At 37.0% G+C, this 26,012-nt stretch overlaps 1 protein-coding gene across 4 annotated transcripts in view; it reads left to right on the plus strand.

Annotated features, from left to right (window-relative positions):
* LOC117415432 (1-phosphatidylinositol 4,5-bisphosphate phosphodiesterase epsilon-1-like) overlaps positions 1–23,519 on the plus strand; it is a 130,287-nt gene extending 106,768 nt beyond the window's left edge. For 3 of the 4 annotated variants that reach the window (XM_034025761.3, XM_034025764.3, XM_034025763.3), the window contains 22 exons: positions 412–548; positions 786–1,024; positions 1,691–1,752; positions 2,134–2,299; positions 3,651–3,758; positions 4,504–4,620; positions 4,787–4,945; positions 5,431–5,560; positions 6,393–6,434; positions 8,110–8,231; positions 8,624–8,741; positions 10,334–10,462; positions 11,379–11,672; positions 12,722–12,885; positions 12,982–13,243; positions 13,889–14,004; positions 14,640–14,768; positions 15,488–15,697; positions 16,784–16,945; positions 17,321–17,539; positions 17,955–18,081; positions 19,391–23,519. In XM_034025761.3, coding sequence (XP_033881652.3) covers positions 412–548; positions 786–1,024; positions 1,691–1,752; positions 2,134–2,299; positions 3,651–3,758; positions 4,504–4,620; positions 4,787–4,945; positions 5,431–5,560; positions 6,393–6,434; positions 8,110–8,231; positions 8,624–8,741; positions 10,334–10,462; positions 11,379–11,672; positions 12,722–12,885; positions 12,982–13,243; positions 13,889–14,004; positions 14,640–14,768; positions 15,488–15,697; positions 16,784–16,945; positions 17,321–17,539; positions 17,955–18,081; positions 19,391–19,551 — 3,373 coding nt within the window. In that variant the 3' untranslated portion in view covers positions 19,552–23,519. Of the gene's footprint in view, positions 1–411; positions 549–785; positions 1,025–1,690; positions 1,753–2,133; positions 2,300–3,650; positions 3,759–4,503; positions 4,621–4,786; positions 4,946–5,430; positions 5,561–6,392; positions 6,435–8,109; positions 8,232–8,623; positions 8,742–10,333; positions 10,463–11,378; positions 11,673–12,721; positions 12,886–12,981; positions 13,244–13,888; positions 14,005–14,639; positions 14,769–15,487; positions 15,698–16,783; positions 16,946–17,320; positions 17,540–17,954; positions 18,168–19,390 lie in introns of all 4 variants that reach the window. The other variant, XM_034025762.3, reaches the window with a different exon arrangement.
* Positions 23,520–26,012: the final 2,493 nt, after the last annotated feature.

Below are 26,012 nucleotides of genomic sequence, written 5' to 3' on the forward strand. Positions count from 1 at the left end.
CTGTTTTAATGTTGTAAAGGCATTATATCCAATATACAGTGGCTTCAGTGATGCTTAAGTGTATCCCAGATTACAAGGTTTCTACAGAAACACTTGACTAACGTTTGTAATTGGAAAAATGTGTTTTATTCAACAGTGTTATATAAAATCACTTTATCCTATTATGTAAACATAAACCTCTTTGAATAATGTAGGAATCTGTAAGCAAATGTATGCTGCTGTAAATACCAACACAATGTATTTTGGAAGTGTGTTGGTTTACTAGCAATTTGAGGGTAATTTAAGGTGGTATTGCTTGGTCGTAGGTGATTTAAGGTAGTATTGCTAGGTCACAGTCCAGTCCTGTTTATAATGAATCTGACTTGCAAACTGCTCCATTACTAGAGGATGACTTTTTTTTTGTCATTGCAGCATTCGAAGTCGGAAGGACCTGAAGGAGCTATTTGATATCTATGCTGTGCCGTGCAATCGCTCAGGGTCAGAGTCTGCTCCACTCTACACAAACCTGACTATTGACGACAACATCACTGGGTTACAGCCTGACCTAGGTCTGTTACTTTCTGTTGTTTTTTTTTTCATTTGCTATATTGCTGTTCCATTTTATCAGTCATTTTCCGTTTTCATTGTTGTGTGTATTACCTTGTGTTGCATTAAGTATGTCCTATTTAAACAAGCAACAAAAAATAACATGAAGGGTTAAATAGTGCCTTGATATGTCTGAACTTAATTGTGAAACAATGAAACAGATTTTTTTGTTTGTTTGTTTATTTGTTTAATGCAATCAGACCTCCTAACCCGTAATGGATCTGATCTTGGCCTCTTTATAAGAACCAGACAACAGATGTCTGATAACCAAAGACAGATCTCAGATGCGATTGCTGCTGCCAGCATTGTGACCAATGGAACTGGAGTTGAAAGTGCATCGCTGGGAGTGCTGGGGATCGCCATTGAGCAGCTCAACGACTTCCTGGTTAACTGTCAAGGAGAGCATCACACCTATGATGAAATCCTCAGCATAATCCAGGTTTGTATCGTGCCCAAAACTAATGGAGAGAAGAGGCAGATATAGATCTTTTTGAGTATTGGGGATTAACTGAAAGAGTGCAGGTGACACATGTTTGAATAGGAGAAGGAAGATTATGGAAGGCTTATGCTCTCTCCAGATTCCGTTCCCAAGTCAATCCTGCTTTGTTCCCCCATAAGTAATACACCATCGACACACTTTTTGCATTGGCTTTTATTGGATGATCGAAACAAGCACGTTTAAAAGTATTTGTCCAAGAGCTTTTTTCTTGGCTGAGGATGTTCAACCGTTTATGTAAAACATATGAAGCTCTATTACCTTTGTTCCAGGTGATTTATATTGAAAAGAGAAAAACAACTCTTTAAGACAATCTATATATTGTTTTTTGTTTTTTGTTCAAGAAGCACTGTTGGTCTTTTGTTTTGTTCGCTTGATCTACTTAAAAGTATTGGGGAATTAAAAGGTTAAACACCATGGAACAAATTTCTCCTTGCAATAGATTTTGAGCGTATATATGGTACTTTTATATCATCTGTATTTAGTTTATGTTTAATTTTTTACCAGTTTAATTTACTATTGTGTAAGAAATTACTATTAGGAAAGGTTTATGATATATGATAATATGTTATTTGTATTTTATTGTATTATTTTTTTTGTCTCCTACAGAAGTTTGAACCCTCTATCAGCATGCGCCAACTGGGATGGATGTCTTTTGAGGGTTTTGCAAGGTAATTACAAAATTCCACATGCTTAAGATTTAGTATCACAACTGTTTTCCCGAGTAGGGAAAGGATAGGAGCGGGAATTCAGAATCCCTTTCCTTTTTATTTTTGTGGTGCAATGATACAATAACAAGCATTTTAGTGATGCATAGTGTGAAATGTCAGCCAGTATGATAACAAACTGCAGTGTTTACCCCAAAGGATTACATTTTTCCAAGGACTTTTCCAGCCAATGTATATAAATCTTTTGAGAAGGGATCTTTTTAAGCAAACAAATGTATTTTTGGATTTATTTATTTATTTTACTATTTTCTATCCTCTACAAAAAAGAACCTTCATCAAGTGTTATAGCTTGATTATTTCCTAATAATAAATGCACTTCTGTAGGTTTCTGATGGACAAGGACAACTTTGCCTCCAGAAATGAAGAATCTCAAGTGAACGAGGAAGACCTGCAATACCCCCTTTCTTATTATTATATTGAATCCTCGCACAACACCTACCTCACAGGGCACCAGCTTAAAGGGGAGTCCTCTGTGGAGCTTTACAGTCAGGTGAGCATGATAGCAGCTATGTTGTTTGTTAGTCAGCAGTGTGTAGGGCTTTGGACTCTTGACCGGAGGGTCGTGGGTTCAATCACAGGTGGGGGACACTGCTGCTGTACCCTTGAGCAAGGTACTTTACCTAGATTGCTCCAGTAAAAACCCAACTGTATAAATGGGTAATTGTATGTAAAAAATAATGTGATCTCTTGTAACAATTGTAAGTCGCCCTGGATAAGGGCGTCTGCTAAGAAATAAATAATAATAATAATAATAATAATAATAATAATAATAATAATAATAAATAATAGTCAGCCAATTACAGTATTTATTGACCGACTGCAGTGTGGCAGGCTGTCAGAACAGTCCTGGATAGTGCTGGCAAAGCACCTACCTCATAGCAGCAAGTAGCCAACTTAAGCCATTTTGGTGCAGTCTAAGAATTAGCTGGTCGATGCAGCAGGGAGAATTGGACCACTAATATTGTCAGTTTTTCTTAAAGTATTTTACAACTGTGGTGTTCAGTTTTATCTGTTTGCTATCCTTGGGTTTTTTTTTTGACAGAGAATACACTAGTAGTTTACTTGTCATTTCTTTAATTCTTTAATATTGGGGCAGCAGTGTTAGGGCTCTGGACTCTTGACCGGAGGGTTGTGGATTCAATCCCTGGTGGGTGACACTGCTGCTGTACCCTTGAGCAAGGTACTTTACCTAGATTGCTCCAGTAAAAACCCAACTGTATAAATGGGTAATTGTATGTAAAAATAATGTGATATCTTGTAACAATTGTAAGTCGCCCTGGATAAGGGCATCTGCTAAGAAATAAATAATAATAATAATACTCTGCAGCTATTTTAACAGTACAGAATATTTTCATATGACTAACAAATATTGAAACTTGCATAAGCTTATTTTATTCAGCCTGGCATCATCATTACATTACTACTATATTGTACATTTAAAAATACATACTATGTCTAAAATCTTGATTGCGTCTTGATAGCTCCAAGCTCCAGACAACTAGCAACATTTGCTGGTTTTGAGTTGAAACGTAAAATTTTCATTCAAACAATATTTGCGTGTAACTTGCTGCAAAGCCTTTTGAAACAATATTATCCTGATATGCATGTTAAAACATATCATTATTGTCTTTATATTGTACAGTACTATTGATGGTTTGTGCTCTCTGCAATACCATAATCGCCTTCTTTCAACATAGTCTTTGTTTGAGACAGTATACAGTTAGTCTATCCCACAGACATCTTTTCTTGTGGGTTGTTTAGTCTGAAGTTCCCTTTGTTAAATGTATCAGAATCATGTGTTTCTTTACTATGTGTTTGTTTCCTCGTCATTGTTTCTGCAGGTGCTTTTGCAAGGCTGCAGGAGTGTTGAACTGGACTGCTGGGATGGAGATGACGGGATGCCCATTATCTATCACGGACACACACTTACTACAAAGATCCCATTCAAGGTACTCTGTCACTACGCTAACCAAGAGACCGCAAACCCTACTAAAATTAAGAATTATACATTTAGTTATGGGGGGGATTATTTCAAAACTCTGAAAAATAGGATTTTTATATTTGTCTTTGCTTGTCAAGTCCATTTTACTTGGTTTTATCAAAGTCTGCTTTCCTTGGATATAAATGAATGTTCTGTTTTGCCCTGTTAAATGATGTTATTTTACTTTATCAGCAGACATTTACTCAGTATTACAAAGATCTGTTAGTAAAGCACCACCACATTTGTGAGAGGGAATGAAAATGTCTATAATGTTGAATAGCCCTCCACCTCTGCTTCCTTCACTGTGGAGATGGCCTTGTACCAGGGAGGGTAGCGAGGCCACTTCACTGGCATTGAGGTTCCAGGGTGTCCTTCTATAAGGACTGGCCCAGAAGTTTTCACTGTCACTTTCATTTTAGTAGCAGCTTCTAATAAATACTTTCATTTCAGGAACCTGCTGGTAAACTAGGCTTGCTATAAGGAGCTCCCCTGAATAACAACGTTTTAATTAGTAAATAAACAAGCTATTGCTTGCTTATCTTTCTAATTGTGCGGCCTCATTAACAAGCTCATGAGTTTCTTTTAAAGGATTAAATCAAGTTTGACATTTGTGAAATTGTTTTAGTCCATTGTTGTTTTCACTACACTAAATACATTATGGAAATGATACAAATAAGTGCAATGTTTTCTTGTTTTTTTTTCTGTCCCCTCAGGATGTTGTGGAAGCTGTCAACCGCAGTGCTTTTGTTAACTCAGACCTGCCTGTCATCTTATCAATCGAGAATCACTGTTCCCTGCCTCAGCAGCGCAAGATGGCAGAAGTCTTTAAGGTAATTCAATTTACCATAGACTATCAAGGTTTCAGCTTTCCATCTTGGAATGGATTTGTACTTTGATGTATCTGCTGATGTTAAAATTCTTTGTTCACTTAAACTACACTGGCCTAGGTGTCAGTGCATTATGCATATAGTACTATGTTTCATTTTGTTTTTTTAGAGTGTATTCGGGGACAAACTGGTGACTAAATTCTTATTTGAGAGTGATTTCTCAGATGATCCACTATTGCCATCACCACAGCAACTAAAAGGAAGAATTCTTCTGAAAAACAAGAAGCTAAAAGCACATCAGGCTCCTGTTGATATTCTGAAACAAAAGGCAAGTAAATTACAAGTTAATTGTAAAAGTTGTAATATCTGTTTAATATTGCACTTGCAATTATAATGCACAGTATGGTTTCCTACATTATTTAACTCTGGAACAACCCATCCTCTATTACTTGTCTGAAATTAAATGTTTTTATGCATCCATATGTGCCTAATATAAAGTTGGAAATATAAAACATTAGACACTTGCTCATACTGATTTAATAGCACAGGGTTTCCTTGTCTTTACAAACTCTCTTGTTTTAAGTCAAAGGTAGGACTCTTCACTGAACCTTTTTAGTCTATTACAATAAGCATCTAAAATCTCTGAATAATTCAACCGGCTGAAGTTGATTGGCATCATATTTTTACCGCACATGACGGGATAAAACAAAGAAGCAGTAGGTGGAAGTCTCCTGCTTTAGCTTGGAAAGTGGTCCAATTTACAAAGATTGTGATTCATTATTAACTCTACAGGATGTATTGTTTTTGGTTTAGGCCCATCAGCTGGCACATATGCAGGCCCAAGCCAGTAACGGCACTCCTTCAAGCAGCACATCTGGGAATAACGAAGAAGAAGAAGATGAGGAGGATGAATACGATTACGACTATGAGTCTCTGTCTGATGGTGGGGAAAAACTAACGTTCTAAATATACATGCAGACATACAGTACATACAGCTATCGCCAAAACTTTTGCATCACCCAATATAATTCGCTGATTTTTCTTAGTTAAGTCAAGTGAAACCTGCTGAATAATGTTATGTTAACATATTGAATTACGTAGCACATTGAATTACGTAATTTTCCATATACTTAACGAAAAACTGACAAATTGAAAAATTTGACGTTTTGAAATCTAACATGAAATACTGTACTACTATTGTGGTTTCTGGTAGACTTTTGCAATATTATTTTGTAGTTTCTTTGATTACATGATGTTAAATAAAACATGTAAATATGTATATATAATTTTATTACTGTACGTCAATCCTAAATCCTAAAGTTCTTGGCCACGGCTGTACATGCATGCATACATACAGAAACAAGGTGTGCTGTATAAATAGTTGTATGCTCTATAACTCTAATCTGCCTATCCACACAAAGATTTGAATATGGCAGTCGGGCTCTAAGGGACGATTTAATAAACGCATTTATGCAGATCCCTGTATGTGCATCTCATTATGTAAATACATCTCATTATGTAAACCATTGAATATGCATCTCATTCTGTAAACCATCTAATTAACCATCACAAATGTATTTAGGCTTTAAACAGTTTAACACAACTAATGCAAGATCAGTAGTTAATACCGCTTCATTCATTTTTTTATTGACAGTAAATTATACAAGTAAAACAAGCTGTTTTGAAGAATGTTTTACTTGACCATATGTAATACATTACATCTGGACATCTTCATTTCCTTTACTCTTACTTCCTTTCTGACTGTTTTCCTATAGCTGATGTCCTTACTGCTTCTCCTGCTTCTAATGGCCAGGAAGGTAAAAAGCACCTTTATGTTGGCCAACTCAACTGCATGGCCTTCACCATTGAATAAACCTGTGTGCAGTAAAATCATATTGTCATTTGTGTTGTATACTAGCAGTATGTAATATTGCATGGAGAAAAGTATCAAGTAAAAGCATAACGCACCACATCATGAATTCACTCTTCAACCAGCAGGGAGGGAGACAAACTGGTATTGACTGGTACTACTGTTTAGTTATATAGCACAACTGGACGCCAACTGACTGCTTCACATGTGAAAAGAAAAATACTCTTCTGCTATTTCACAATAGTATAGTTAATGTAGTGCCCTTCATTAAATAACATTACAGAACTTTTCTTATGCTGTATTTATCTGTTATTTACATACATGCAAATCTTGGCGACAGGCACATGGAGTATTTGAAAAGCCACAGGTGTGCCGAATATAGGTTACTGTGGACGTTATTTGTTGTGTTTACTATTATCTATAGTAAGCGAGTTTCAGCTTTTGCCGCTCTGTGTGGCTCTACAGCATGCAGCGGTAGCCCTTTTCGGTGTAGCAAGTTGTCATTATTTTTAGTTACTTACACAAACAAAAATGTACATTCACATGTATGTCACAAATTATCATTATCAAATTATGGTTTAGAATTGTAAAATTGGTACACTTCATATAAGTAAGTTTTTTTAATCTTTTTTATTTATTTTTTGGTTGCATATACAGGCCACAACCAGCAACACTGTGCATTAAAATGTGATTTCATTTGGTGGTGTTCGCTACATCAGAACAAACAAAAACATCTGGTTTCTCAGGCCCTACCTTCCCCTGCTTAAACCAAAAGTAAAGTGCTTGTGATAGTCCCATGAGAATGTGTGTATTCAGCAGATCCTGAAGACCTTAACTGCTTCTAGGAGGTCTGGACGTCAATTTCCCATAAGTGCTTGCCAATGCTTTTATAGTAAGGCCACTGTGCGCCCTATTCTCAATACGGTTTGTTTTTGTCGGCTTCATTAACAGTACTGAGCAGTTTCATAAATATCAAACTGTGTTATGTTTTATATTTCGAATAATACATTAGTGAATAGGGCCTACAGTTTAAATTCATATTCCAGTGGATACTTTCAAGGTACTTGTATTGAAAATAAGGCACATGATTTTAATCTCATAAAGAGTGTGATGTATGTATAGATTGTTTCCATTAAGATTTTCTTTGCTAAAATAAAGATAATTGGTGTACAATACATTTTAACATTTTCATATTGCCTTCTGAAAGGAGTTATTCCAAGCCAGGTTTTAGGAAGCAATGGAACCCTATACTCATCAGTGTAGTTGTCCCTCATTGCTTTTGTCTGTGAACCCAGATTTATTTATTTTTTTGTGTGGCTGAGCTCACAGTAATGCTTTTGAATTGCAACAGCTTAGCAGGTGCAACACATTTCAGTCTGATAGTAGTTTGAATAGCAGTTTCAAATGCAGAATTATAAATGAGTTAATCATTCTTAGGATTACTGTCATTTTAATTTTAAATATCCTGTGCAAATTACAACTGGGCATGTAGGTTTCTTTGTGTGCTTGTTTTTGTTTCATTGTTTTGTATGTACCACTGCCATGCCTGTGGCCAACACATAATTATCAGTGCAGTAATGACTGGAATCTTAACTGATGTCACACTGTGTTCTGTTGAACAGATAACATCATTGATGATCGGCCAGAGAGCAAGTCATCCAGCGATAAGTTTCAGTTTGAGTACAGTGAAGAAACCCCCAAGAGAATCAAGAAAGCATACAGCACTGCTTGCAGCAAAGGAAAGGTGCGAGCTTTCACCGAAACCCCAACAAAAAAAAGAAACCTGTGAAAATCTTTTGAAATTCTGAAAATCTGTAACATGCAGAGTCTGAATCCCAGACCACTATTAAGAACCAAATTCATTTTATAAAAACTAAGTATGTCTGTCATTTACTGCACCATGGCAAAATAAACACAGGCCTGTACTTACAATGTTAAGAACTGCCTAATTCATTCATGAATCATCATATTTCAGATGTCACTTAATTTATTGATGGTTTTTCAATCAGATTAATAAACAGCTAAAGTGAACAGCGTCATTATTTAATTAATTAGGACATTTTATATGATATGGTATTGACAGTATTTCAGAGTTTTTGTATTCATGCTTTTTTTTTTGTTTTTAACAATGCACAGATTTTTGATATGGAACTTGGGGAAGAGTTTTATCTCCCACAAAACAAGAAGGAAAGCAGACAGATTGCTCAGGAGCTTTCAGACATGATAATATACTGCCAAGCTGTCAAATTCCCAGGTTTGTACAAAATGCAGTGTCCCATGTAACTGTGTATGTGTTGTAAATTGATTCAGTAGTTAAATATACAGTGCCGAGAAAAGTATGTGAACCCCAATGATTATTATGGAAATTCCATAGTTTTACCATGATAGCCTTCTTGAATCAAAACCAGTCTTTTCTTAAATATCCAGTAGGGTATATATTAACCAATTCCATGTCTTTTGAAACAAAATGATGTATGAATTAGACAAACAAAGAGTAAATAAGATTCAGGGTATGTGAAAAAGTAAGTGAACCCCTGGTTTTATCAGCTCAATTAAGGGGATAATTAGAATCGGGTGTTCAAATAATTAGGTAGATCTTCAGGGGTGAGTTTGGGAGCCCCACCCTATATAAAGATCAGAAACTTTGTGAGTTTGGTCTTCACCATATACCATACCATGCCGCAAAAGAAATCTCGACCTCAGAAAAACATCAGTCTAGAAAGGGTTACAAAACCATTTCTAAGGATTTGGGGCTCCACCAATCCACTGTCAGACAGATAGTCTACAAATAGAGAAAGTTCAAGACCACAGTCACTCTACCCATGAGTGGTCATCCTACCAAAATCTCCCCAAGATCAAACCAGAAAATCATCAAGGAAGTCACAAAGAACCCCATAGTAACATCCAAGGATCTGCAGGCCACTCTCGCCTTGGCTAATGTGAGTGTTCATGACTCAACTATCAGAAAAAGACTGAACAAGAATGGAAGAATGGAAGGATAGCCAGGAGGAAACCACTGTTCTCTAAAAAGAACATTGCTGCCCGTCTGAAGTTCGCCAAAGAGCACATAGATGATCCACAAGACTTCTGGAACAATGTTCTCTGGACAGACGAGTCAAAGGTAGAATTTTTTGGCTTCAATGAGAAATGTTATGTTTGGCGAAAACCAATCACTGCGTTCGAACAGAAGAACTCGAACAGAAGAACCTCATCCCAACCATCAAACATGGTGGTGGGAGTGTGATGGTTTGGGGCTGCTTTGCTGCCTCAGGACCTGGACGGCTTACCATCATTGACACAACCATGAATTCTGCATTGTATGAGAAGATTCTAGAGGAGAATGTCCAGCCATCCGTCCATGAGCTGAAGCTGAACCGAAAGTGGGTCATGCAGCAAGACAATGATCCTAAACATACAAGCAGATCTACAAAATAATGGCTGCAAATACCCATCTGTATTGAATCACTGCAGTTGGTCATATACTTTAAATTGATAGCTTTCTAGTTTGGGTAGGTGTTCTCAGCAAAAGGCATCAATATTACTTGGTACAATTTATCTCTGAAAATTACTTTGTACAAGTCATTTTCTAGCATAGCATTGAGCACGGAGGATTTAATGGAATGGTAGATTGTCATTAAGGCACCCTTTGATGTGGGTGACACCCCAGCCATGTAATGTAATGTATAAATACTATTGCTTTAGTACACTGGTACATTATTTGCTACAAGGTAGGTACCCCACTAAACAATGCTGTAGAATTCCCAAGAAAAAAAAGATGGAAAATGTAGTGCCCTCTGGCTCTGGCCTTTTGCTCACGTCTCTGTGTAATTTGTTTGTGGGAACCAGGCCTTTCAACTCTTACTCCATCTGGATCTGGCAGAGGAAAAGAGAGAAAGAGCAGGAAGTCCATCTTTGGAACCAATCCTGGTAAAATCCCAGGGGAATCCATGACATTGGTCAAAGCATCTGGAAAAGGTAAAAATTCCTCTGCTCAGTGAATGAAATGGAACTGTAAAAGAACACACACACATTCTGTATTTGATGTGACTACGTTAACATTCCATACTGTTGGGGGAATGTAATAGTTGTATAGAAGCAAGATGCTAATGGTGAATTCAGTTATTCTTGTAAGGATGCTGTTGGGTGCCTATTGGTGTATAAAATTGCAGTCATTTTAAGTTATTTGTTAACAGTGTCATTTTCCTTCAGTGTGGAAGTTTGGTATTTAGATTTTTCTAAGTACATTTTGTCCTGTCAGCAGCCAACAGCTGGCAAGGAGGAATGCTTGGATTTAGCGCTTGTTAATTTGCTTTACTGTAACCCTTGGTCTTAAACCTCAGTTACTGACTTTCTTTGGTGTTTTACCTTTTCTTTTGCTTATTCTGGGAGTATTTAAAAATAATAATTATCATATCATTTCTGGCACTCCCTCTCCACACTGACAAAACCCATCTTGTCTGTGGTGTTTACTGTACTGTAATGTTGTGTAAGACTTCCTGAAATAAAGAGGGTGAGAGAGATTGTTAGCAGCTGGAACTAGTGCCTTCCATAACCCCAGACATGCCTGGGGATAATTAAATACAGTTTCTCTGCCTGCAAAGTAACTGCTCAATTTTAATAAGGCCACTGTGGTGATGCCATTACCAGTAGCATTTATGTTTCCCACAGTCTTTTTAGTAAATAAGATTGAAACCAGTGGGAATACATCAGACAGAAAGCACTGTAACCAGGTCTTAAAACAAATGGAAATTGGTCCATCGCCAATAAAGTAAAATAGAAATTTTACACCTGTAATTCACACTGAAATGTATTCGTAAAATCTATTTTCTGGTACTAATACTGTATTTCTTGATTTATTATAATTTTTGTTTTAATTTGCACATTATGTTAGGTTCTTTTGACCCCATGCGGCTGAGTTGGGATGAGCCCTCTTCACCCCCATTTAACCCCAACACCTCTCTGAGCGCTATCATCCGGACACCAAAGTGCTATCATATTTCCTCTGTGAATGAGAACGCTGCCAAGCGCCTGTGCCGGAGGTATTCTCAGAAGCTGATTAAACACACCACCTGTCAACTGCTGAGAACCTACCCGGCCGCCACTCGCATCGACTCCTCCAATCCAAACCCGGTCATGTTCTGGCTCCATGGCATTCAGTTGGTGGCTCTTAATTACCAAACAGATGGTAAGGGATTACTCTGCGGACAGATGTTGTTTCATAGCGATCATGAGCTAAACACTCTACTCTTTCACATTTTATTTCGCCTCACTGCACTTTTCTCTCTGGCTTAAGGAAGTGTGCTGCAGTAAGGGATCTGTAGAAGCTAAAAATAACACCCTCTGTTCCACCAGCCCAGAGCTGAGATTCTGGACAACTTGCAATATATTTTAGAAATGAGAACTTAATAAAGCACTGGACTTTGCACTCATGTGGTGTTAGGGAGGAAAGTCTCCGGGGGATCATTTGTGCTTCAGCCACCACTGTTGGTTAAGCACCCCCTACAAATCCATATATAGATATATAGATCTATAGATCTATAGATATAGATATATATGTATACATATAGATAGTATTTGTTTATATTATATTAGTTTAGCAGTGGGTCTGATTAAATTCAAGAATGGTGATTCATTAAGGTGAATATATCTGCTCTACTTGTCTATAATTAGATGTTTATTTATCTCAGATATTTTAGGAGGAGAAGCTCTCTGAATGCATCGTCACAGTTTGAAGAGCCTCTAGGAGGTTACATCGGGGGTGGTAAAGAGATCAATTACACATCATCTGCATTGCACCTGATCGCTATAAACGAATCTTCACACTGAATCAGCAATAAGAATATATTCCAGAGAACTAAATAGACCAGTAATATGAACCTCCCTTGGTTCAAACAGATGTCTGCACAGTCTTCTTAAAGAGACCATGATACCTTTGAAATATTTTCAGAAGGATACAAATAAACATAGGTTCCAGTAAGAAAACAAGAAGCATATCTGAGACAACCAGCATTGCTGCATAACCTTCAGTGTGGTCATTTATCAAGAGGGAATGTGGGATGCTAATGCTTGACTTTTTTTCCATCTTAAGGTAATTAAATCATGAATTGCAGGGTTTGCAGGCTGATTTAAAACGCGTGTTGTAAGAAGCACGGAATCAGTCTGTTTCTGGTAGATCAATGTAACCATTTGCTGTTTTGAAAAGGTTTTTCTACAAACTCCTTTCTTTTTCAACAGACCTCGCCATGCACTTAAATGCAGCAATGTTTGAGGCAAATGGGGGTTGTGGGTATGTGCTGAAGCCCCCAGTTCTGTGGGACAGGAACTGCCCAATGTACCAGCAGTTCTCCCCATTGGAAAGAGAAGTGGAGAGCATGAACCCGTCAGTATATTCTCTCTCGGTAAGCGAGTGCTGTAAATATATATGCTATATATTCAGTATCCAGCAGTTTTTAAATTGTAAAACAATAGCGGAATTTCCTTTTCCTTTGTTCTAGATTATCTCTGGTCAGAATGTGTGTCCCAGTAGCATGTCAGGCAGCCCCTGTGTTGAAATTGACGTGCTGGGGATGCCTGTGGACAGCTGTCACTTCCGGACCAAACCCACCCACCGCAACACCCTGAACCCCATGTGGAATGAGCAGTTTCTTTTTCATGTCTGTTTCGAGGACCTGGTTTACATCCGCTTTGCTGTGGTCGAAAACAACAGCTCAGCAATCACTGCCCAAAGGATAATTCCCTTGAAGGCTCTAAAAAGAGGTAAACTTTGCTCTTTCCTTTTTATATATGCATACTGTATTTCTAACTCTATCCTCAATTTCTTACTTTTATTAAAAATATCACTTGATATCTGATAATGTTGAAATCCAAAACCTAGAGTTATCTAATTATCTAATTGTTTTAGTTTTTTCTGGTTGCATAAAGTACAAATCATTTCTCCATCCTGGCCTTTCATCTTATGTACAGTTGAATGCTGCTTCCACTCAGTGACACACTGAGGTCAAGTGACTTGGTTCTGAGTCACACAATGAGTGACAGGGCTGGGATTTCAACCAAAGATCTCCTGACTCTTTGCTCTTGACACTGTACCAATTTGTCTCCGAGCCGAAATAAAAGTATTCTTGAGCCAATAAAATGAGGCAGCGAGCCCGGCTGGTCATTTTGGGAATGATTATATATGTGAATATAAATTGACAGCTGCTTAAACACATAATAACACAAATCAACTCTAAATGGACACCACAATAAATAAATCAGTAATTACTTTGACAAAAAAAGTCTTTGTTAAAAAATATTTACATTTTTTACTTCCTCATAATTTCTTTGAACGTGTATTATTTTTCTCTAAATCAAATCTTTTCCAGTCAAAACCATCTTGACTAACTTGTGTGTGTGTTTTTTCAGGGTACAGGCACTTGCAACTGAGAAATCTTCACAATGAACCGCTGGAGATCTCGAGTCTCTTCATTTACAGCAAGGCAGATGAAAATCCCAGTGGAAACAATGTACCTGCTTCAGTGGTAATTACACACAAAATATTGTGTCTAATGCAGCAAAAGCATGAGCATTTTTTATTCCAGCTAAACTGCTCGTAGTAATAGATTGAGACTGAAAAAGTGGATGCTTCCGCTATGTTTCTCAGTCAGTAAATATGTAGAATGCAATTTTATTACCACATTCTCTTCTCTCGCAGATTGTTCTCATTTTAAGACCACCCATACTTTGTTGAGCTATTAACTATCATGCTCCCTTCTTGTGGAATTTACTCCCAAAATATATCAAGAGCTCTGGCTGCAGTACCTTTTAAATTGCTACTAAAAACACAAGATTGTATCTTGCTGTCATCCTGCTTAACTTGTTTACTTGTGCAGCACTTTGAAGTGATATTCACAAAAGGTATTTTAATCTTCTGTTTTATGTCTGTTTAAATTTGCATTCCTGTAAAATGCCTCAGGAAGTGCTCTCTTCAGGCTACTTGGTAGAGCTGTCAGAATCTGGATGTTTTTCTTCTGACACAAGGTTTCATTTTGGGTAATCGAGAAGTGGTACAAGAGTTTAATGGAATTGTTTTAAGTTGAGAACTCCTGCTTGAAAAAATGAATTGCAGAAATCTCACTCAGGAACCTTTGAAAGGGTTGATTGTGTTTGTGCTCAGGTGTTCAGTACGGAGGAGCGGCGAGCTGCAGCCCTGTACAAAGTGACGGTCCATAGTGTCCCAGGTCCTGAACCCTTCACTGTCCTCTCTGTGAGCGAGAAGACCACAGCCAGACAGCTTCTTCACAAAGTGAGCCTCGACTCTCATCACCCCCACGCAGTTCACAAAGGCCAAGTGAAAAACTAACATGCTATACCTAATATGGGAAAAAGAGCACCATGGAAAGTTTACCAGGCTCCTATTTGTGTTATACAATTGTTTAAAGAATGCATTTAAAAATACCATCATCTCTGGTATGGGATGTGGAAATGTTGTGTCCAGCTATATCAATGGTTGTTTAGACAGCCAAAAAACATCCACACTGTAGTAATTTAATATCTGTTATCTTGATTTTTTTGTGTGCAATTATTTTCTATACTTGCTGCAGTATCTCCCTGGATGCAGTGTGTTCCCTTAAGATTGGCCAAGCACCAAAGCCTGGTCTTCAAACAAGCCCTCAGGCACATGTAATTGATGTTATTTCGGTAGACAACACAATACTTTGGACTGTCGGATGGAAAGAACTGAAAGAGAATGTATAGGGTGTCTGAAAACTTAAACTTGATAGATATTGAGCCAATAGAGACCGTACACCTGCTAGGGGGAAGCATAGGCCATTAAATGAGCTGTTTATTTATTTTGGTTTAACACCAGCTTTATTTTTGTGCTGTGTAATCTACCGTAACACAATATTTCTTTGCTAGATGTATAAGGGAGAGGGTGGATTGTTTTTTGCTTGTTAAAACAGAACATGCCAGCATATGTGTCCTTTATGTTTTTCATTTTTTTCTTTTCATTGTTTTCTGTAGTTACTCTCCTCAAAGAAGGGCTCAGTTTCAAATGCCCTGGGCTACTTGTTGGTGGAAGAGAAAGTGTTTCTGTGGAAGGAGAAGAGCGAGTGCAAGAAGCAGCCGCTTCAACGTGTCATCGGGGCCGAGGAGGAGGTTGTAAAAATCCTCGGCAGCTGGTTCCCAGAGGAAGGCTATGTGGGAAGAATCAGCCTCAAAACCAAGGAGGAAGTAAGTCTAGTTAAAATGTGCAGTTCCAATAAAATTCAGACAAAGAATGCTGATGGGTTTACATGCCTAAAGCATGTGTAATTAAGCATGTCCAGTTTTGTACATCAACTAATATTCTATTAAAAATGTAAGATCCAACGTTTTTTTTAAATTGAAATGTCTCACTTTTACAAAACCTTCAGCAATGTGAAATGGTTAGCTTGGCACATGAACACAGCAGCTATGAAAATAGAGGAGTATAAATTGAAGTAGTGATGCTATTATTTAATATCCAAGTACTAAAACCAAACGGTGTTATATTGACCAACTTCTCATTGTCTCTCATCACCCAACACAAATATCAGAAATAAATAATAATAATAATAATAATCAGTTTGATGGCCTAATTGACAAAAAACACTTCAGTGTTAGAGCTCACTTGTGTGCACCAAATATAATGTATTTTTTATATTGAGACAGTTCATTTAAGTTAGCATTATTCTACTGAACTGTTGTCTGGATATAGCTATGAGTATTTCTTTGTTTGTCAGTGTTAATGGCATTCAAGTACTGTGTTAACACCCCACTCCCTCTGCTGGTAGGTCCTTAATCTGCAGTGCTGTTGAGCTTGTGTTCACGTATGATATATGTCATCAAATAATCTACAATGTAAGCAAACTATTCTATGCCAGGATTACTGAAGGATCAATTTTCATATTCATATTTTAAAATACAATAGCTGTTAACAGGTTAAAACAATGTAAGATTGTGTTCTAGTTTTATATCAACAGTATATAACTTGAAGCATTGGACCACACAAGAGAAAAACCTTACACGGTTTTATTTTAATATATGTAAATGAAGCTGCTGTTCATAGCACAACCAGTACACTTTAACCCTCTTGGTCTCAACTAACAAGTGTTGTTAAATTAGCAACAGTAGTAAGTGGCAGAGTTGCAAATATATAGTACATAAATAAATACATAATTAATAACGTATAAATAAGGAATCCCTCTGCTACTGCATCCTTTCATTTTTCATATCTTACCTGTTATCTCTTAATGTAGGTCTTAATGTATTGAACAGCGGGTTCTTGTATTTTCTCAGAATATCAACCAGAGGAACTCCATCACGGAGGCGGTCGAGGAAGTGAATATCAGCGCAGATGACGACAGTTTCTTTGTTCAGGTGCACGATGTTTCTCCAGAGCAGCCTCGCACAGTCATCAAAGCACCTCGCTTCAGCACTGCACAGGACATCATCCAGCAGGTGAGCTTCATTCAGTGAGCTCTGAGAATAACCACAGCCACTGCCTTGAGAGAGCAATATTCACAAAGCATTCACCCCAGTGCTAACTTCACACCAAAAAACAAACATTGCCAATGCACTGCAAAAAAATAACTCTGCTCCTAGTTGTTTCTTGTTAAGTCTGAGACAAAACAATAGAGGATACTTAGAACTGGGGTAAATGCTTTGTGAATATGGCCCCAACTCGCATTCTGGCTTGTGTGCAGGCAACATAAGCTTATAGCACGATCATGGAAACGTCCCTATCTAGGATTTTTAAGTTGAATTTTTAACTAATAAATGATCTCATGAGTGTTTTAAATACAAATAAAAAATGTGCTCTTATGTCATGTGCAGACACTAAGTAAAGCCAAGTATTCGTACAGCATCCTGACCAATCCCAACCCCAGTGACTACGTGCTTGTGGAGGAAGTCACAAAAGAGCCTGTAAACAAGAGAGCGTCAACCTCCAAGCCGACCCAGCGCATCCTCTTTGATCAGGAAAGTGTCTATCAAGCCCAGAGCAAGTGGAAAGGGGCAGGCAAGTTTATCCTCAAGCTCAAAGAGCAAGTCCAGGTAAGTTACCTAGAAGAGACCCGAGCTGCACACGATACCAGTACTAACATATATATAAAATTTAACATGTGACAAGAGTCATCTTCGAGATTTCTCATTCTACTTTTCCTATGACCTTTTTCCTGTAGAAAATGGCCCAACCTGGTCTAAGACAAATATTATGATGTAGGTCTTGTGTCAACGAGGTAACATAATCAATATTTGGTTGTAAAGATAGATACAGTGGATGGGGATGGGGAGACATGGCAATTTAGGTTGTTCTAATTGGTAAACTGCCTCTTACACCCACCAGAACACAGCCTGCAGCTGGACGGTAAACAAGGTGGTTCAGTATTCCTTATGGAATTTAGACAATAAATCAAGTTTGTAAGGTGGAAGAAAAACTTTGCTAACTCTGAAATATGTTTGTTCACAGACCGCACGGGATGATAAGAGGAAAGGTATTTCTTTTGCCAGTGAGCTCAAGAAATTCACCAAATCAGGCAAGCAGAATCGGAACCCCTCAGGGCCAGCTCAGATGACTCCCCCAGAAAGTGGTCAGAGTAAGGATGAGAAAGCTGCATGTGGTGTGCCCTTCAGTGAGGTTGCTGAGTAACGCCCCTAAGTGCTTGCATTGAGTCCCATTCAGGTATGCCTTGCAGTTCAATATCAGCAGCTTTGATATGTGTCAGGTTACGTATCATATTGTCCCTGAAGCAACACCACCTCTGATGAAGTCAGCATGAACTGCATGTTTTATGTCCCAATCAATGAAGTTTGTTCGCACGGATGCAAAGAAATGAATTTTCATTTGAATAGTGCTTCAGGGAAGATTTTATTGATGTTAGTTATTTAAAAAAATAAAAATAAATAGTAAATCAAACCGGTACTGTAATTCTAGTAAGTAGTTTCAAGCATGGTTTGTAGAAAATGTTTATCAGGTGTATTGTGTACAGTAGTCCATTTCAGATTTTGATTGTATGAAGCAAGAGCTGTTTCTTTGGTAGTTGATCAATTTAGAAGAATGCATCATTGAAAACAGTCTGTATGGAGTGGAGAAAGAACTTAAAATACCATACATGGGAAAACCATTTTCCCCCACAAATATGATTAGTGTGGTTAATCTTCGAATGCAATCAGGATATTGGCGACTGTTAGAATAATAAAATGACATCACAGTCTGGCATTACACAAACAGTATCTCATGCTCATTGCAATGTCTGCACATGGAATGTTTTCTATGCACTCTCACATTACACAGTTTTCTGTTTCAGTCAGCATAGCTGACATTTTAAACATCTTGACCATGCTGTCAGGAGAACAATGTATAATGTATGTATAGGACCTGTGGGTCCTCTGCCAGGGTTGGCAACTTTGTGTCTTTGATTTTACATGGTGAGTCACTAATTAATAGAAAGGAATCAACTAGAACTAAAGCACTGCAGTGAGAGGCTTGAGTTCCCAGCATGTGTTTGTGATTCATACAAAACCATATTCACTACAATAACCATCATTTCTAACAACACCGTTGAAAATATGTATTCAAGAGGTGCACTCAGATCAACTATGTCATAAATTGAGAAAGGTTGTATACATTTAGCAAATATCCCTTTCTGCCCATGCATGTCATCTTAACTGGTGTATGCAGCATGCTCATTTAAAGACCAGAGAAGGGTCTCATTTGTGAAGAATCTAGAAAATGCAGCTTTACGTGTAAGTACATGTAAAGGAGTGTGTTTATGTGGTGGGGGTACAGGGTAGGTGTCTTTCACCCAACAGTTTTAATTGGTAATTGTTTTTTGATTGAATGCTAAAATAAAATCACATTTGGCTGTGTACTGTCAGTAAGTCTGTTTGCTCTGATTTCTGCAGGTTGGTGGCCTGAGAGACTCGAAGCCTTGATAGTGGAGAGCAGAGCTGAAGCAGAGAAACTCCTTGGCAGTGAGAAGGAGAGAAGGCATCTGCAAGTCAACACCCCTGCCTCTTCCACGTGGTCTTTCCCCCTGCTCCGGAACTGGAAATTGCACAAATGATTCCAGGATCGAGGCAGTTTTTGGGAAATTCAAGTCAGGAATGTATGGGTACAGGTTCAGCAGCTCTGAACCCGCTCAACCTTTGGAAGGAGCCCATAATCGGGTTACTTTGGAAGACACACAGCATGGTGTGTAGAGCAGAGTATTTTTAAATAGGGGTTTTACTGCTGATAGACAAATGTGGCAGTGAAATTCCTGGTGGTGACTGCACTACTCTCCCTGTAGTATCAAGCCAAGTGGAGTACAATATTTTAAAAATACCCAATTGATCAAAGTAACTGTATATCCCAGCTTTGTACAGTCCTCCAGTGGGTTACCAACAGAAAAAAAGCCCCCTCGCCTGTACCACTGATAAAGGGGCAAACAACAAGCTGGCTTATTAGAATCCATTGGGATGCTTTGGTTTTGAAAGGTCTCGCTTGAAATATTTTTCACTGATGTTTTGAATGGCTTGAGTTACGTGAAGCACTTTGAAACTGATTTGTATATTGTGAAACATGTAGTACTTTGAAATATTGTCTTTGATGTGCTTGATATTTATATGGTACCGCATAGTTAGGTATTAAATCAAATAGCAACTTTGATGTAGACATTAATTTGGATATCAACAGGCAGATTCTAATTGTAGCTGCTGTGTACACGTGATATTATGTAGAACAACTCTTAATAGTCCTGTATGTTTCAGATAAAAGAAAATTAGAAGTATAAGTCAAAAAATGATAAAGTTAAACTTAATACATTACAAACCAAAACTACTATATTGTAGTTTTAGGTATGGTGCATGGAATTGGAACATTTTACTTTTCTCTAGACAATAACGAAATTGGGATGCTGTTCATATTGTCTTGAATGAAGGACCTCAACCATGCAATCACACTTCTCAATCTTAAATAATAATAAAGAAATAAGATATATTGTGTTTGCTCCAATAGTGTAAAAAACACCTGACATTCTTGATATTCCTTCTATTCTGAACTGTTATGGTAGTCAGAGATGATGTAAACATATCCTATTTCTTTCAGCCATTCATAAAATACCAGAGTGAGATTTAGGACAGAGAAAATATATAAAATCCCTCATTGCAAATCTGTGCACTGTCCCTTTTTGCTTAAGATAGAAAGCTGATAAACGCTTTGCAATTTTTAAAGGACAGAAAAATTCAATAGATGTACACAGAAGTATTGTAGATTTGTGAATGTTTATATGCATTAATAGGTGATACTATGTAAATACTTTGAGACAGTTTTATGTCAGTTAGAAGAATTTGTTAATATTGTATATATTATTTCTATTTTAGTTGTATATTTTCTTTTTCTTTTGCTAGTGAAGGATGCTATATACACATATAGTGGGATTGTCCCATTCTGCCATTCTGGAGTTTCAACATTGATCTGTCATTTTGGAAGTTCTTGTTGTTCTAAAAAGAAATAGTCTGTTACTTGCATTGTAAGATGTTTAACGAATGCAGGTCCAGTGCATGGGTGAACAGAATAGGTCTGTTCAACCAGTATGAGGGTTTGAGGACTGGACTTTGCAGGGTAAAAAACAAAACAAACAATATATACTTTACCATTTTCTGTTACCAGCATCCATTTTCTGTTCCAATAGTTCTCGACTGCTTGCAGTCAGCTATTTTGTGCCTCAAACGTTTTTTCAATAGAAATCACTGCAGCCCATCAGCATACCTTACTACCCATCTAGGGAGATAGAGACGTCCCTTTAATGCGAAATTCCAGAGAAAACATTTGAACACGTGGGTAATTGGATCTTCCTCTGACTTTTACTGGTACATTTACTGCATTAAAAGTGATGCTAAAATGTAAGATTTTTTTACTTCTAGTTCATAACTATCTTCTTTTGCATGTTGCCCTTTTCTGATTGAGACTTATTTAGGAAGGATACACTAAAGACAAGTTTGCCAATCTTGACTCAATAATTATATAATGTAGCAGTTACTGACTTTCATGCAATAGCTTGTACTGTTTTCTATCACAAGTGCATTATAAGAAACTTATATTTCTTAAAAACAAATAGTAAAATTGAAAATGTAATTGAAGATATCTGATTGGTCCTTCTACTTTTTTGAATTTTTGGTTAATTGTAACCAGTGCTCCAGGCAAGGTTTTGGGTCATTAAGCTCTCTAATTTAAAAACTGTGCGTCAACTGTATTTTGGTAAAATGCAACATTACCTTGAAGTCACGAGTACTTCTAATAAATACAGTACATACTTTAATGCTAACTTATGCATTAAGTACAGCCTTACATTTGAACTGTTGTACAAAAACTTTAGCCCTGCCTTAATAATATTATAGTCCGAGTAGTTGCAAGTGAGTTTTTCTTTTTTTAATTTTTTTTTTTTTTTAATTGAAAACCCTAATTTATTGGTCGTGTGTCTCTGGCAATTCCCAGACAGGCTACAATTAGCTGTCCCAGAATTCTTTAGCTACCGCTTGCAGTATATCAACAATTGAACATTGAGACGGTGGGAACCAACGAAGTACAAGAAGCTTGATAACATGCAAACTCAAGCTGTGCAGCAAAATTGCAATGCCTATTCTTACACATTAAATTTAAACATGATGCGTAATTCATATTTTTTCAATGCGTAAAACACCCAGTATGTGGCTTATCTGGAGAGCTGATTGTAACCATTTTAATTTAATAAAAGGGACAAAGACTTAGTATTTCTTATGCCAAAATTGAATTAAGCTTACATTTAAGCATTGTGCATGCAGGCTGTGTAAGTGGTATATATTTGTTTGTTTGCTTTTAAAGTGGCCCTGTCTCACCATGTGATGTAAACTACCTGGTGCAGAATCTGAATATACCTTGTCACAGTGTTTGTAATGTATGATTACAATAGCACACAAGCATTCACATTTTTATTTTACAAAAATAAAATAATTGTCAGTGCTGATAACAAAATACTTGATGAAACACAATAAAATACAGTTAACTGTATTTTTTTTTTTCATTTTACTAACCTAAACCTAGAAAGCTACAAATTATATATAGAAACACAATCCAATGTAAGTTATTTTATATCACAGCCCTGGTTGGCAAAATATGTTGTTTTCATAGATGTGTAGATAGCTCGTATGTACTTGGTCATGTTTTTTTTTTATTTCTAATTTACATTATTTAAAAGTCTTGATGATATAATATAATGTATTTGTCTATATCCTTTGTACAACCATACCATCAAAGCTGTTTCTTTTTCATAAATGCATTCAAATCTGTGTTTACAAACACACAGTGGCTTTTTATTTTTAATACTTTTTTCAACAATTTCTGTTGATTCATTGTTACAGGAGATTGTTAGTGTGTATTGCATGTGCATTTTTAGAGCACACATTTCTTGACTTTAAACTATGAATATGAATTTGTGTACGAGATTCATCACGTTCCCTTTGCTTTATTTCTAAATGTCATGTCATAGTTCTATTTGACTACAATGGCAGTCACAAAGCTGTTTTCTATTGTATGTGTGTGTCATCTTTGAATGTGATATTTATGTTACTATAGATAAAAGCTCACAACTCATAAGTATTGCCTCCATATGTTCTTTAGAAAATGGCAGGATGTAAATAATTAGATTCTGACTAGATTGTTTTGGTGTGATTAAAGCATGTCTCAGTCTCAGTTCATCACTCTATATTTACTGCTCCTTCTTCAACACTGAAGCTTTGTGCTTTGAAGTTGAGTACCGATTAAAATCAAATTATATTAAGAACGTACAACTGTATTTTTTCTTAGATTTACTTTACGTCTTTAAAAAATGTGCAGCAACTTTTAAAATCTTGCCTATCTTTAATTGTAGTATTACAATTGCCAGTCTGTGTGTATTGTGCAAAACTGTTTATTTATATGTAAAGTTACCTGTTTTGGAGACTACTTTATTTCTGTTGACTTGAAGGAAAGCAACTCATATTGGTACTAAAAATAAATAATTTATGAAGTGCTGAATTTGTTTTACTGTTTTAATCAACATACAGACACAATACAGACAGTGAGGGGATTAAACATGGAAACTAATTCTCAAACACTTAAATAAAATATCAAAATTATGTTCATATAGTTTTATTATGTCTCAGTCCTAAAATTCTAGGTGATGCAAAACTTTTGACCACAGCTGTATGCTGGGAGGGTTTTGAACGTCAGGTAACATGGATACTGTTTGCAAGCCTATTCTCAAGAATTGCTGTACTGTATGTTCAGTTTCAAACAAGCATTTTTTGGCTTTATTTTCAAGGGATTAATTATTATTAATTGGGTGCTTTGCTTGATATATATTTTAAAAGTTAAAATTATTATTCATCCATTTTCAAAAGTGTACTTTTTGTTCCTCCATTTTCAGTCATTTATTCTACTGTTGCTTTACTCATTATAATAGTTCATTGTTTTCATCTTTGGTGTTAACTGTCGTAGTATTTTTCCCAAAACGAATCGTCCTTCTGTTCCAGTGGGTTGTTACCTCCGTTTATTCTTGTATGCTGCTGATTCAGACTGTCATGTTGGAGTTCACTCTTCATTTATCATTGGCTTTGCTCCCTTCTTATTCTTGTATTCTATTGGTTCATTTGTAATTTGTTTTAATGGTTTATTCTAACTTTGTTCTCCAGTGGTTTTATTCTAACATTCTTAATGTATTCTCAAATTGTTTCTTTCTAACTTGTTAATTTGTTCTCTAAGGCAGTGGTTGTCAACCACGCTCCTGGGGATCCATTTAACTGCTGTTTTTTATTCCAGCTGAGCTCAGTTACTTAACTAGACCCTTAAATGAACTGATAATTTACTGAATTAGACCTTTTTAATTGTGTTCAGCTCTTAAACATTTGCAGAGTTCAAGATACTTGAACTCTGTTATAGATAACTTGAAATATGCAACTGTTAAGAGCTGAAAACAATTAAAAAGGTCTAATTCAGCAAATTATCAATTCAATGAAGGGTCTAGTTAAGTAACTGAGAGCTAGGTTGGAATGAAAACCAGCAGACAGTGGGTCCCCAGGACCAGTTTGGGAACCACTGCTCTAAGGGCTTCATTCTTACTGTCTCATACCCCTTCTCCACTGGCACGTCCAACCCATGAGGGCTCAGCATGGTACGGGCATGGGTGGTTGTCCACTGGCTATTTGTCAAGTCAAGCGAGAACCAAACCAGGAAACTCTGGCCTTACAAGACATCTGAATCCGGCTGTGAGCCGAGCCGAGCCAAGCCAGGGGCGGGGTGAAGGATTTTCGTCATTACGTTGCATCAGTCAGTACACTCCAGAAAGAAAAACAACATGGTGGGCAGCCAGTGCGATGACAGAAATGTAGACTTAGGACGCTGAGGAAGTGCAGGCTCTAGGTTCTCTATTCAAATGAAGTGTGAAGAATTACTGAATGCACACAATGAGAATCTTTAAAAAAAAAAAGACCTGCATACAGAAAAGTGCAGTTTACCTTCCTCTTCTCTCAGGCAGCAACACTGTCAACTTCCACTCTCCCCTCTGGCAGGATTAGCCCGCTGCACCACCATCTATCACAGGAAAGCTATGTTTCAAACTGAATATAAGGTACATTAACAATAAAAGAAACAATCAGCTGGATTTGAACACAGTCCCCCCCAAGGAGAACAGCACAGCATACCAGTGAATTAGCCCACTGTGCCATCTCACTTCCATGGACGAGCTTGCTTTTTCATCTTTATAGGAAATAAACCAAGTCTGAAAATAAAGTAAGGACTCAGGATTTGAACCCAGTCTCCCAAGAACATCAAAACATACTACTGAAATAGCCCACTGCATGATCTCACTTCCATGGGAAGAGATTGCTTTATCAATTACTTTATAGGAAATTAACCAATTATTTGAAAATAAAAGAAAGAATCAGTTGGATTTGAACCCAATACTCCAAGGAGAATAGCATAGCATAGCATACTAGTTAATTGGCCCACTGCACCGCCAGCTCCCAAAGCAGAAAAATAACTTTGATACATTGGCTTTGCATGAGTGAAGAGAGATCTATTAATACATTACTTTTCTTTCTGCAGAAGTGGACCCAGAAGGAGGCAAAGTGGATTGAGAAAGGGGTCTCAAGATTCAGGGAATGGAAAAGGAAGATTATCATGGAAAGCTACCCCTTTAGAGGAAGGACAGCCATTATGATGAAGGTAGTAGTTTAAAGTTAGTATGTTTTATAGTATGTTTCTGTATTTGTAATTTGCTTGGTTATCTAGAACAGAATAAGCATGTTAGTGTGTGTCATTTGCTAATGTATATATATACCCTTTTAGGCTTGTTATTGTTACTGTTTTATTAAACAAATATTTAAAGAAATAGAAAATTGATTTATTGCTTTATATAGTTCTAGTATGTGTTGAGAATGTGTGCATCATGTGATTTGTCTTACCAAGCATATACAATACTCCAGTCCAAACTATTGAGTAAATAGTTAGCATTATTGTGAAATGGCACCC

Source organism: Acipenser ruthenus, chromosome 7 (genome assembly GCF_902713425.1).
Source record: "Acipenser ruthenus chromosome 7, fAciRut3.2 maternal haplotype, whole genome shotgun sequence".
In the NCBI taxonomy this organism is placed as follows: Eukaryota; Metazoa; Chordata; class Actinopteri; order Acipenseriformes; family Acipenseridae; genus Acipenser; species Acipenser ruthenus.